Source organism: Camelina sativa, chromosome 9, assembly GCF_000633955.1.
Source record: "Camelina sativa cultivar DH55 chromosome 9, Cs, whole genome shotgun sequence".
NCBI classification, from domain to species: Eukaryota; Viridiplantae; Streptophyta; class Magnoliopsida; order Brassicales; family Brassicaceae; genus Camelina; species Camelina sativa.
Genome location: NC_025693.1, coordinates 14717349 through 14731646, shown reverse-complemented (window position 1 = coordinate 14731646; position 14298 = coordinate 14717349). Strand labels below are relative to the sequence as shown.

The 14298-nt window shown below is 33.4% G+C and overlaps 1 protein-coding gene and 1 pseudogene across 1 annotated transcript; one reads left to right on the top strand and one right to left on the bottom strand.

Moving 5' to 3' along the window:
- LOC109126423 lies at positions 10048 to 10850 on the bottom strand (annotated as a pseudogene).
- LOC104715288 (probable E3 ubiquitin-protein ligase rbrA) lies at positions 11277 to 13375 on the top strand. Its single transcript, XM_010432708.1, has 3 exons — positions 11277 to 11636; positions 11998 to 12740; positions 13189 to 13375. Exons 1-3 carry the CDS (start codon positions 11277 to 11279, stop codon positions 13373 to 13375), a joined length of 1290 nt encoding a protein of 429 aa, XP_010431010.1.

The following is a 14298-nucleotide window of genomic DNA, read 5'->3' as shown; positions in this document are numbered from 1 at the left end:
AGGTTATCTTACAACATTACATCACCTTTATACTTAGGTTTCATTCTTAACCTAATTACTATAGCTAACCAACCAAACCCACTAACATTTGTAGGCCTAATACACTTACAGCCCAATAGCTTTATTACAAAACACAAGCCCAACTTCTCTCTTGTTGACTTGTTTCTTTTTCTCTTTGTGTCGTTGACTCTTCTTCCTCCTTTGGTCTTCGCACGACAACTTCTTCTTGTTCTTCTCTTTCTTTGCTTTACTCTGTTCTTCTTCTTCTCCTTACTTGAAGCTTTTTTTGTTGTAGGATTTAATCAGAAGATTCAATCTCCAACACTCTCATCGTAGCCAATTGCTGACGGATGTGCTGGTTGCTATAGTCCTTTTTTATATTTTTATATTTGGGTTAGTATTAACGCTCATGGCTAAGTAAGATCCTGGGACCTAGCTAGCTAGGTGCTACGATTGTGGTTTTGGTTTCTTTTATTTTCCCCGTGGCTTCTACATAGACTATTTACATGAGATTGGTATGCTTTTTTTAGTCTATGTCTGGATTCACACCTAAATTAATAGTTTTTATTTTCCCCGTGGCTTCCATCACTTTTTTTTTGTTTAATTTAAGACTTTATTTTTTAACCTTATGCTACGTTATGAGTGATATTTGATAAGTCCACGATCAATTATTTAACTATCTCTACTAAAATATGCATATTTTGAAAGCCTGAAAAAGTATGTATTTTTTCCCATTATAATCCACTAATTAACACTCATGAGTTAGACATAAGTAACCTTTTACTTAATAATATCATATATATAAAATTTATCAAAAGGTCAATTAATTTTGTGTTCTAATTTTTAAAGATATTATTTCCTTTTATCTTTATGTAAAATTCAAAAATTTGGAACACTAGTAAAAACTTGTCATATAGTTACTAATAATTCTGTAATTATCTCATGATTTTTGTAGCAAGAAAAGATTAGTTACAAATTTGCGACCAAAAAAGTTAATAACTATTTGGTTGTAGCAAATTTTTCCATTGTCACTAAGTGTTTCAAAGTGCTACCAATTAGAGACTACACAATTTGTAGGAAAATACTAAAAAAAATTTAAAAATAAATCAATTAAAAAAGAAATTAATAATACACTACAAGAAAACACGCGATTTGCGATGGCAAGATTTGTCGTTCATCCCTCGCAAAATGGTATTAGTGATGGATTTGCGAGGATCGTCAATTCCTTGCTAATCGTGTCTCGCAAATTAATACACGTAGCACTTCCCTCGCAAATTTTGCAACGAATATATGTCCGTCGCAAAACATTCGCAAATTGCGATGAACAACATTCCTTGCATTTCTTTTGCAAAATATGTCGACGTAAATCCCTCGCAGATTTGCTAGATTTTTGCGACGTTGTTTCCGTCGCAAAATATTAATAATATTATAAACCCAGATATGTGTTTCGCCGCAAAATCCGTAGTAATTTTGTAATCATCTCAAATCCGTAGCATAAATTTGCTACGGAATTTAGAATTTTTTTCATTTTGATATTTATATTTTTGATTTTCAAATTTATATATTTATATTTTCACAATATTTTATAAGAAATAGAAATTATAATCAAAATATAAAATAAAATTCAAACATATATATTAACCTGAGACAATTTTTTGTTTCTAAACAAAAAATTAAGAAACAAAAAATTGTCTTAACAACAACCATGTCCAAAAAACAAATTCAACATTAGAACTTAATATCAAATTGTCTTAAAAAGATGGTGATAGAGAGGGAACCCCGATTCCGGTTTCCTGTATCTGTGCCAGTGGTTGTGCCTGTGCCTGTGCCAGTGTCGTCCCCTATCTCTAGTGTTGCTGGAGGATTGGAGCCATGTTCAACAAGTCTGCTTCCAAACTTAGCAGCAAACTCAGGATCCTTCCCGGCAAAGTAGTCAAAATATGCATCATAGCTATGCATCTTTTGTGCACTGTCTTGAAGTTGAGTGGCTTGGGTTGCGAGAGTAGTGGCTTGGGTTGCGAGAGTAGCTTCAGCGACAGCAAGCTTCTGAGCAAGAACAATCGGATCCTCAGTAGGCGGAAGCGATGGTCCAAAATGGGCTGAAGATGCTTCATGTTGCAAAGAACCAACTCCATAAAGTCTATTTTCCTTCCTCGGAGCAACCTACGATCAATACAATCAAACATTTACTTTCATATTCATTTGAAAGAACCAACAAGTCCAAACAATAAGGCAACAACATAAAATAGAAGTTTACCTCGGCATAAATTTTGTTCTTGGTATGAACAAACAACCCACCAGAAGCAGAACTCTCCGTGTTATCCCCTGAACAGAGCTGAGATTGAACCTCTTGTATCTTTGATGACACTTCATTGAAGATGGACTCTGACTTTCCATCGACAAAACTCCCATCGAGTTTTTTGTGAGTGTCTTCTAGGACACGTAGATAATCCGGAGTGCTTTCACCAGTCACCTCAGACTAACACAAGGTAAAACAAAAGACAAAGGTTATTAGTAAGAAAAAGACAAGAAGTAATAGAGAATTTAGAAACTTGTAACTTGTAACTTGTAAGAATTAACAGACAAGAAGTAATTTGTAACTTGTAAGAATTTAGAAACTTACAAGTTTTCTGGCACGAGCTTTAAAAGAGGTTTGTCCTGAGCGGTGTTTATATATGCAAGTGCCATCAGGATCATGATATCGAGCATTACGACCGTTGATACTCTTTACTTCTGATTTGGGATCACGCCAATACTTAACTAGTCCATCCCATACTTGAGGATCAATCCATCGCGGCCTTGTATAATCACCATTCTCCCTCCACTTTCCCTTCCACCGGCTCACTTGATCACACATCCGCTCCTTCAACTTCTTCTCAAACTCATGTCTAACTCTACCGTTTATAGAACAGTCCCAGTTATATGTTTGCTTGTAAAAAAGAAAACAAAATATATTAGTATTGATCCAAGCTACATAAGTTTGATACCATCGATTAAACTAAACTACATATGCACGATTCCTCAAAACTAAACTAAACTATTACTTACCGCAAAAGTTTCATACCAACGATCTACGACCTGCTATGGCGTCTGTGACCAATTAGCATGAGGCTCTTTGAAATCTCTTTCAAAGATGTTGCGGACAGTGGCTGCAACCGTCCCATCATCACAAAACCTAGGGATAACATAATTGTTTTGATGTAATAAGTGTAAAATTGATCCTAAAATTAAAAATGCAAATTTAAAATTGAAATCAGTTAAATCATTCTCTTACCAGAGAGCTCCAGGGGGACGGTTTGGATCTAATCGTGTTAGATGTTGACGGCCAGGACTCTCGAGTAACTCCTCCAACATCATACCGTTTAAAAGTTGCGGCAAAGATGTAGGAGTGGCTGGAGATGTAGGTGTGGCTGCAACGTGACCAATCGATTGAGATGCAGCAGCGGTTGGAGGCGTTTGAATGGGTGGAGATGAAGCAGGTGCCGGAGGCCTATGCTGTGAGGTTGCATGTCGAGAACCATGAACCCCCGATGACGACCCTCGAGAACCACCACTGCATGGACTTGGAGCATTAGTCTGCGAGAGGAATCGTGTGTAGTCGTTCCCAAAAAACATCTACAAGAAAAAAAAAGTATGAGATCAAATTCGAATAAATTAGGGTTCTAAATAGGAAAATAGGACGACAGATCGATTGAAAAAACCGTGAATCGAATAAAACAACACTTAAATCGAATGAAAAACCGTAAATCGATTGAGAATGAAACTAATGAAAGATGACTATCTGATTTACCTTTGGAGAAGCAGAGTCGAATCAAAGAAGAAGAAGATTGGAGGAAGAACTTAAGGAAAGAAGAAGATTTAACCGGAAAATGGCGAGAGGTTAAACGGAGAAGAAGGAAGAAGAAGAGAGACTTTAGGGTTTTGGATGCGGCGTGGTTTGAGCTCGCCCATATCCATCCGGCATGTTTGCTGGTGTGTGATAGTTACCCCCACGTTTACATGTTTCTTGAGCACCATAGTAATCGATATGTTCAAACAAATCATTGCCAGAGACGTAAGTTGGTGGGGGAACACACGCAACTTTATTCTTTCTAAACAACTTCTTGTTCCTCCGATACAGATGATGCAAGGGAAGAAATCGACGATGACAATCAAACCAACAAGGTTTTCGCCCATACTTTAACTGAAATGCCTCTGTACCATCCATACAATAAGGACATGATAATCTTCCATGTGTGGTCCACCCAGATAACATTCCGTATGCGGGGAAGTCACTAATCGTCCACATTAGCACTGCCCGCATATTGAAATTTTGTTTTCTTGAGGAATCAAATGTCTGAACACCTTCATACCACAATTGTTTAAGCTCATGAATCAGAGGTTGCAAGAAGATATCTAGAGCTTGCTTTGGATGCTTAGGACCTTGTACCAAAATACTCAAGAACAGAAATTCGCTTTGCATACACATATCTGGAGGAAGATTGTATGGCGTCAATATAACAGGCCATAAAGAATACTGCCTCTCTGACATACCAAATGGACTAAAACCATCTGTACACAACCCAAGATATATATTCCTACACTCTTGAGCAAAGTCAGGATATACCGATTGAAAATGTTTCCACGCCTTTGCATCAGATGGGTGTGTAATTTCTCCTTCGTGTGTAGAATGTTCTGCATGCCATCTCATTGCCGCTGCAGTCCGTTTTGATTGGTATAAGCATTTCAATCTATCAGCAACAGGCAAGTACCACATACGTTTATATGACACTCATGTCCTTCCTTCAGTAGGCTGATATCTCGGCTTCCCGCAAAACCAACATTCCTGCAGCTTAGCATCATCTTTCCAAAAAATCGTGCAATAGTCAACGTACACATCAATCATTTCAGATGGTAATCCAAAACTCGCAACCAACTTCTGTATTTCATAGTAGTTCTCAGCCGATACATTATCAGGTGGCAAATACTCTTTAATGAGTTTAGCCCAAGAATCTATGTAAATCTCACTTAAGTTATTATCAGCTTTAACTGTCATCATCCTAGATGCCAATGATAACTTAGAATGCCCTTCTCTACATCCATCGTAGATAGGTTGATTTGCAGCATCTAACATATCATAAAAACGTTGTGCATCTATGTTGGGTTCTTACGTATTATTCTCAGGAAATGCAGCAGTAGTTTCATGAAATGCATCATTAACCATATGATGAAATCTATTTTCTTCATTATACCCATAAAAACCAAATTGATCAGATTCTTGATGCCCATAATTACTAAGTTGATCAACAACATAATTCATACTACTACTTCCAACGTTACTGCTACAACCCTCTCCATGACGGAACCATACATAGTAATTTGGCATAAATCCTCTATTATAAAGATGTTTCTTCACTGGATTAAATTTCAAATATTTAATGTTCATGCACCTAGGACATTGACACAATATTGTACCGTTTTCACGAGCAAATTCTTGGTTTGTCGCCTGGTACATGAAACCGCGCAAGCCATCACAAAACTCTTTCGTCACATCACCGGTCTCCGTGTCTCTATGATTGTACATCCACCGTTGTATTGTATATATCTCGTGCTCTCCCCCTCCAAACATTATTTTCTCTAGACTTTTTCTGTAGTCTTTTTTTTTTTATCAAAAACTTTATTTTTTGACGATTTTTTTTCTCTTTTTCTTTCTTTTACTCTCAGAATTTTTTTTTTCTTCTCTCCCAGCAGTTTTTTTTCTTATTGCTTTGTGTTGTGGTTTCCATGTCTCATGGACTGGCTATTTATAGGCTTTCTAAAATTAACTGCTACGGATTTGCGAGAGAATTTGCGATAGTTTTGCGACGGGTTGTTTTTAAATATTTATTTCTTGCTACAAATTTGCGAGGCTGTGTCCTTTTTGCCGACAAAACAGGTACACTCGGGGAAAACTTTTTTGCCGACATCTAGGTCCCTTGTAAATTCTTTGCAAATTTGCTACGGTACTTTTATCGCTAATTCGTCACAAATTTGTTAGGGAATTGCGTGTCATTTGCGAGGAATTTACTTTCCCTCGCAATGATGTCTTAGTTCCGTCGCAAATTTGCAAGAGAAATATCCATCGCAAAATTTGCGAGGGAGTTACGACAACGGGATACGAGTAGCAAAGTACTCGCAAATCCATAGCAAATTTGCGACGACGTTTTTCCATCGCAGATATACATTGCAAATCGCGTGTTTTCTTGTAGTGATAGTTTTTATTTGTTTATTAAATTCATTGTATGTATAATAAATATATATCTATACAACTATATCTATAGATGGCATCGGCCAGAACACGGAGATGTATTATTGCGGCAGCAGCCGATATGTATTGGTGGTGAACTGTCGAAAGCTTCAAAACGTAGTGGCGGTGGTGAAAGGTGCGAGCATCTTCGGTGGTCCTCCACTTCCACCACCATCTCCGACGTCATCGTTGACACAAGGGTCTTCATATCCACCACCTCCGATGTCGTTGTTGACACTAGGGTCTTCAGATCCACCACCTCCGACATTGCTGTTGACACTGATTCTTCAGATCTGTCGATGAAATCTAAAATACAAATTAAAAAATAATTAAAACAAATAGGATTTCTCCAGATTTATTCTCAGCAACGATGTGTCAATCTCAAGCGAATAAACAGATTGAGAAGGAGAGAGAGAAGGTGACAAACCAAAACAACAGCTCCGTAGAGGAGAAAAGAAGCAGCGGTGGTGTGGAGATATTAGAGAGATGAGAGTACGTTGGACGAAGCTAGAGGAAGAGAATAGAAGAAGTAGCGGCTGTGGGATTTAGACGAGAGAATTTAGGTTAGTGGAAGAGGAGCAAAACACTTAGGGAAATGAAAGAGAAGGGAAAGAAAAGAAAACACTTAGCCAAAAAATAAATTAGGTTTTTTACCTCTCTCCACAAACCCAAATTATTTAGACGGTAAGACCCAAATTTTCTCACTATTCCCAAAACTTCACTCCCTCCAAATTATAATAAATTATATAATCTAATATTTTCTACAGCAAATTATTTTATGTAATTTTTAGTTTTTGTAATAGTATTAGTGGATTTATTAATTATATAATATGACATATATCTTACAAAAGTGATACCACATATTTGCCAAAAGATAATCTTTGCTATTTTAGATTAGCCAATGAGATTTTTTTTTTTGATAAAATTTTGGTAATTTGCACTCATTTAATGTTATTATTTTGATATTGAGGGTTTAGGATCTAAAAAGTATTAGATTTGATTTTAATTAAGACTTATAGAGAAAATATTTTACACTTATATTTTCATTATTTTAATTAAGACTTAGCAGATTGTTACACTTATATTTTCATTATTTTACATTTTTCATTATTTTTAACTACTTTTTGTGACGATTTCAATTGTGTGAAACATGTCTACAACATATTGTGTCACAAATTATGTTGCAAATTTCCTACAGATTTAAATTGACACTTTCAGTAATTAAATACCCACATTTAGTGACATCTTAGCTACAAATTTTTTTCCCAACTTATTAGTCACTAATTAGTATCAATCTGTAGTATTTGTTTCCTACAACTATTCCCGTAACAAAATCTCGTAGCTATATAAACGTTTTTAACTTTTTTTGCTAGTGATAAGGTAGTAAGAATGACATACTTCAGACTACTGTATGTACTTTTTCGTTCGCAATCAATCTAAAAAAGTAAATTAACGGCCTAACATATCTTACTTCAAATAATTCAACTTTAGCTTTTAAAAAAAATTACTTATGAATCTAAAAAAATTCAATTGCAATTTGTAGAATGTTTTAGTCCGTTTTAAAAATAACGATAGATAAAGCTTTTTATTAAAACAATAAGAAATTAATTATACAGTCATTAAATTCTATAAAGTATGTATATGATTTATATTAATTCACCTTTTTAAAATCCATGTATTTATGCAGATCTTAATCTATTTTATAAATATGTAAGAATTATTCTTCATTCTGTAAACTTGCAAGTCTAAATTTTCACTGCTTAACATTGTCAATATATATCAGGTCACCGCGACGCCTTGGGTTGTCTGGTGGCCGTAAAGCTGATGAACTTCATAAAATTGAGAAAGGGTAATAAGTTAATTATAAATGTTGGGAAAAAACCATACAGTCGAACTTGTAATTATGTTTGCTTCAAACTTAATCCCCATCAACAACCCACAAAACCGGTCATACTATTTTTTGAAGCAAGTAAAAAATATAAACCAAAACAAAAAACTAAGTCATGCACATGATGGTAAGGCACTCTGGTGAAGGCGCAAGTGGATGTTATGGCGTTGGAAGATAGACATGGCGAGCACCATGATGACAACTTCCAGCCTTGGCTCCACATTGGTAGCAAAACTTATGTCCACATCTACAATGAAAAATATAATTTGATTAAAACATTATTATAAGAAACAAAAAAAGATCAGATAAAAACATATATAGCAATTCGGATGTTATTAATAGAGATGATACCTGCAAGTTACTTTGATGCATCCTTCTGAAAGTTCGATCATCTGTTTGCACTTTCCACATTGACGCCACATGTTCCGATTTCCTAAAGCTTTGAGCTTTATATCATCAGCAGTAGGATTTGGACCCAGTTTCTTGTAATCGCCGCACGACAAGTCACTATGCCACGGAACTTTACATTTAATGCAAAGGAGTTGACGGCATTCGAAGCAGTGTCTTCTAACTCTAGCTTCTGTTGTAGATTTAGAAAAGTATCTCCTAATTACACCAGGTTCTTTAATTGATATAGAAAGCTCTTTTACCGACATTACAGCCGAGCACCTCGGGTTTGGGCAATAAATTCTATCTGTTATAGGAATCGTGTCCTCTTTGATCTTTTGTTGCCACATCTTTCTTAGTTCAGGTGTCAAAAGATCAGCACAGTTTCCAAAAGTCAGCTTGGACTTGCAACGGTAATGAGGACATCTAATCACACTTCCCTCAAGTAGCCTCACCTCTATATGTCGTTTCACACACTTGGAACAGAATTGATGACAACATTTATCAACACAAAACATCTGATTAGCGTCAATATTATCATCTAAACAGATACCGCAAGTCGTTTTGCGAGTAGACTCCGCTCGGCGAGGAGGATTCTTCACAAGCCTGCTGGATTTAGAAACTATAGTTTCCGTTGATTGTTTATAAGCATATCTGATACTATTTCGGGGCACCAAAATCTGAAAGCTCGATGCAAATTGTTGGCTTATACGTTGCATATTTATTCACAATTCACAGATCAGAATCAACTATTGTGAAGGAGGTTCGATGAAATTTATAAATTTAAATAGAAGATCGAACAAGTAACGCAAAAGACCAAATAAAATAAAATAAATAAATAACAAGGGATAGGTGTGAGAAGGAACACCCTAAGCAAAAACCAAAAAGGATTAGTGATTGATATTATACTATTTTTTTTAAACCAGTGTAACATTATAATTGCAAAAGTTAGAATATAATAATGAAAAGTTATCGAGAATGAAAATAAATATTTGAAAAGTAGAAAATCAATCAATTGCATGTATAATAAGACTAGAATGTATGTACGTACGTGAGGGAAATATATTCTTAAAACAAACTTATTTGCTGCTAATCCTTAAGACAATATTTAAGTTTTTTTTTTTTTTTTTTTGTGACAACTACAATATTTAGTTATAAATGTTAAATGATACTAGTATATGTAATATTTTCGAGATTTGTAAAAACATTCTAACACTTTGATTAGAAGAAATCGTATTTAGATTCCCTTTATAAACTGAAAACATATTCCATCTTTTCTTTGTAAGGGCAGAAAATACTTTAAAACAATCTTTCATTCTTTAAAGGGTATCAAAATAGAAAATCAAAAGGAAATTGGAATATATTTTAAGTTTGCTCCTAATTTAATCCTATCATATCAAAACTGATCATACTATTTTATGAAGCAAATTAAAAAAAAAAAAAAAAAAATCTAATTAATATAAGTACCAAAACGAAAAGTAAGCCAAGCGCAAAGATCGATGGTAAGCTACTGCTGTGATGGCCTTGTAGGATAGATATTGTCAAAATGATGTTCGCAATCTCCAGCCTTGGCTCCACATTTGTAACAAAACCTATGTCCACATCTACATAGAAAAAATGGAATGAAAAATCAGATGAAATCAATCATATAAAAAAAAAAGCCGAAAGTAAAATGTTTTTTGTAACAGATATGGTACCTGCAAATTACTTTGATGCAGCCTTCTGAAAGTTCGATCATTTGGTTGCACTTTCCACATTGACGCCACAACCTTTGATTTGCTAAAGCTTTGAGCTTTATATCACCTGCTGAAGAATTTGGATCCAATTTCATGTAATCATCGCACGACAAGTGACTATGCCACGGATCTCTACAGTTGATGCAAAGGAGGTGAAAGCATTTGAAGCAGTGTCTTCTAAATATAGCTTCTGTTGTGAATGTAGAGAAGTATCTCCTGACTCCAGCTTTGTTTAATAGATTTAGAGAGTTTTTTTTAATGACATTAAAGCCGCGCACGTCGGGTTTGGGCAAGAAATTCTATCTGTTATAGGGATCTTGTCCTCTTTGATCCTTTTGTTCCACGTCTTCCTTAGTTGAGGTGTCAAAAGATCAACACAGCTTCCATAAGTCAGCTTGGACTTGCAGCGGTAATTAGGACATCTAATCACACTTCCCTCGAATAGCCTCACCTCTATATGTCGTTTCACACAGTTGAAACAGAACTGATGACGACATTTATCAACACAAAACATCTGACTAACCCCAATATTATCATCTAAACAGATACTGCAAGTCATCTTTTAACTAGCCATGCCTTGCATAGACGCATCTATGATACTATGTCTAGCAAACAAACTCTGAACACTCGACGCAATATATTGACTTATACGTTTCATATTTATTCACAAAGATCAGAGTCAGCGAGCAAAAGTTCTCTTAATTTTATTAACGTGAAAAAGAGAGAGAAAGAGCATGCCAATTCTCTTTTTAGTTAGAGATTATCGAAAACCCCTATGCAAAAGGGATTCGATATTATCTCTAAAGAAAAAAAATATTAGTACCTCATAATTGAAAAAATACAAACGTAATAATGAAAATTTTTTTTGGTGGCCGCAAATATAAAAGATCTTATATAAAATTAGTGATTATCTCTATTAAGAACAAAACATAATACGTAATATAACTTCTCGAATAGCTTCTTCAGATCTTTTCCAACCAAAAACTTGACACAAACAATCATGGAAAGATATGAAGTAGGCTTTGTTTCTAAGAAACAAAGAGTAACCAAATCTTCGTCGGCAAAATACGTCGATACCGTTGTCTACAAATTGTATTTTAAGGGTTTGGTTAGCAATGATATTGCAGCGGATATTACTGCAGAGCATAATGGGAAAAAGATGGCGATGGCTGGTTTTGGAGTTGTAATTTGCAATCAGAAAGATGAGTTGTTGTTTGAGATAAAAGAACCAGTGAACGACGCCAAGATCAACATCGAAAGAGTTGAGATTAGGGCTTTGGTTCGTGGATTAAGTGAAGCACTTGATTTAGGAATCAAAAAGCTTGTGATTTATTGTGATGACTCTTCGATTTACCAAAATGTAAGTCTTTTTTTTTCTCTACTTTGTTATATGCATTTATTGTGATTCATGACACTCTAAATTGGCTGGTTAGTGGTTAGTTAATTAGTATTGCATTATCAAAACTTCAAGTGCTTAAACTATTCAAATAAAGTATTATTTATTTCTTATGTTTTAGCCATTAATTAGATGGTTGTGCATACTGGCTTGAACGCACTTGTGAGAAATAACTTTTGCAAACATTACTGTGAATATATATTTGGTATTTGTATATCTTAAAGAACAGTTGTATCATATCTTGTTATGTGATGATGACTTTGATTATAATCTGCATCGGCGAAATATATCGGTTTAACTAGAATGAATCTAATTTTTAATGCAGATAATGATTGGTAAATGTGATCCTAAGAAGGAAAGAGTTGTCGAACAACTATTGGAACAAGTCTATCGCCTTCTAGAAAAATTTGATTCTAGTAGAGCTATTCTAGTTTGTAGAAACAATATCAAGTTTGTTTTTAATCTTGCAAAAGAGGCGATTGTTTCTCAAACCAGCACCGCCTCGGAAGTTAAGGGAGAAGTTTGTGTCATTTGTCTGGAAGAAACCATGGTCGATCGCATGTTCTTTGTCGGTAAATGCCTTCACCGTTATTGTTTTCCTTGTGTTAATCAGTTTGTGGAAGTGAAACTGCAAAACGGAACTGTGCCCACATGCCTTGATAATGAATGCAAGTTAGAGCTGAGTCTTAAATACTGTAGCAAGGTTTTGAAACCTAAGGTGATTCAAATGTGGAAACACAAGATGAAAGAGGATTCCATTCCCGTAGCTGAGAGAATCTATTGCCCCTATCTAAACTGCTCAACGTTGATGTCCAAAACTGCGATTTCTCGATCTGATCAATCGAATGATGCAGCATGTGTCAAATGTGCTGGACTCTTTTGCATTGATTGTAAAGTACCATCACATTCTGGTTTGTCGTGTACTGAGTACCAAGAACTTCACCCTTACACTCTAGTTGATGATGACTTGAAGCTTAAGTCTCTAGCACAGAACCAAAAATGGCGCCAATGTGTCAAATGTCGACATTTAATTGAGCTTAATCTAGGCTGCAACCACATGATTTGCAGGTATATATATATATATATATATATATATATATATATATATATATATATATATATATATATATATATATATATATATATATATATATATATATATATATATATATATATATATATATATATATATATATATATATATATATATATATATATATATATATATATATATATATATATATATATATATATATATATATATATATATATATATATATATATATATATATATATATATATATATATATATATATATATATATATATATATATATATATATATATATATATATATATATATATATATATATATATATATATATATATATATATATATATATATATATATATATATATATATATATATATATATATATATATATTTTAAAGCAATTAAGATATAATTTGAGACTAAATATTTACAGTTTTATAATCTCTTTTATGTTTTTTTGTAGATGTGGGTATCAGTTTTGCTACAGATGTGGAGTTGAATGGAAGAAGAGTCAAGTGATTTGTCCTACAGGTTGCTCACGTACTGCCGATGGTGATTTTGATTATAATGATGGAGATGATCATGAAGGTTACTGGGATGATTTGTATGCCGATTTCTCCCCTTGTCCCCGATTACGTGGATTATTATAGTCTTTTGATCTATGTGTTTTGATTAACAAGTTATTTTGATACATTTTCATCTCTTTCTTTTGAATTCTTACTTTGATTACATTAGCAGCTGCACCTTGACAGTTTCTTTGGATCTTTTGCATTTTAAATTCGTAATGGAATTTGAAGGCTAACTCTCATAATCTTCAAATTTAGATGTTTTGTCATGGTACTTTGCAATATATTTAACTTGATAATTTATTGGATTCTCTGAAATATGGATCTTAAGTAGTGTGCTTGTTTATAATTAATTAAATCTTATATAATATGAGAAGGTTTTTTCCTAACTTTGCATACCACGATGACATTATATAATATGAGAAGGTTTTTTCCTAACTTTGCATACCACGATGACATTTGGCATCATATATTTTCGACACTTGTCTTCACTTCTTAATTATCAAATTCTTTTAATTCATTTTTTCTCAAAATTACATATATTATTTTTCATATTCACTAAATTACAATGATATTTCTGTACTAAAAAATATATAGACATTTGTGCAATGTCCTTTTAGTAATTACATATAGATATTATTTATCAATATTTTATATATTACCATAACACTATAATTTTGCATAGGTATCATTTATCAATATTTTATATAATTACTATAACATTATAATTTTGCAAATAAGAAAGTATTAAATATTAATATTATAAGTTTAGACAAAATAAATTTCTGATAATTAAAGATTTAAATATTAATATCATAAATCTGGAAAAATATAATGTGATGGTCATTAAATTCTTAACTAACTTCAAGCTATAAAAATATTATAATATTATAATTATTATTTGTTGACAAAAAAGTTATAATATATGTTATAAAAATTATTTTTATTTGATATAATAATATATATTAATAACATTTTTTTACTCAATTCTAAACTAAAATTCAGTT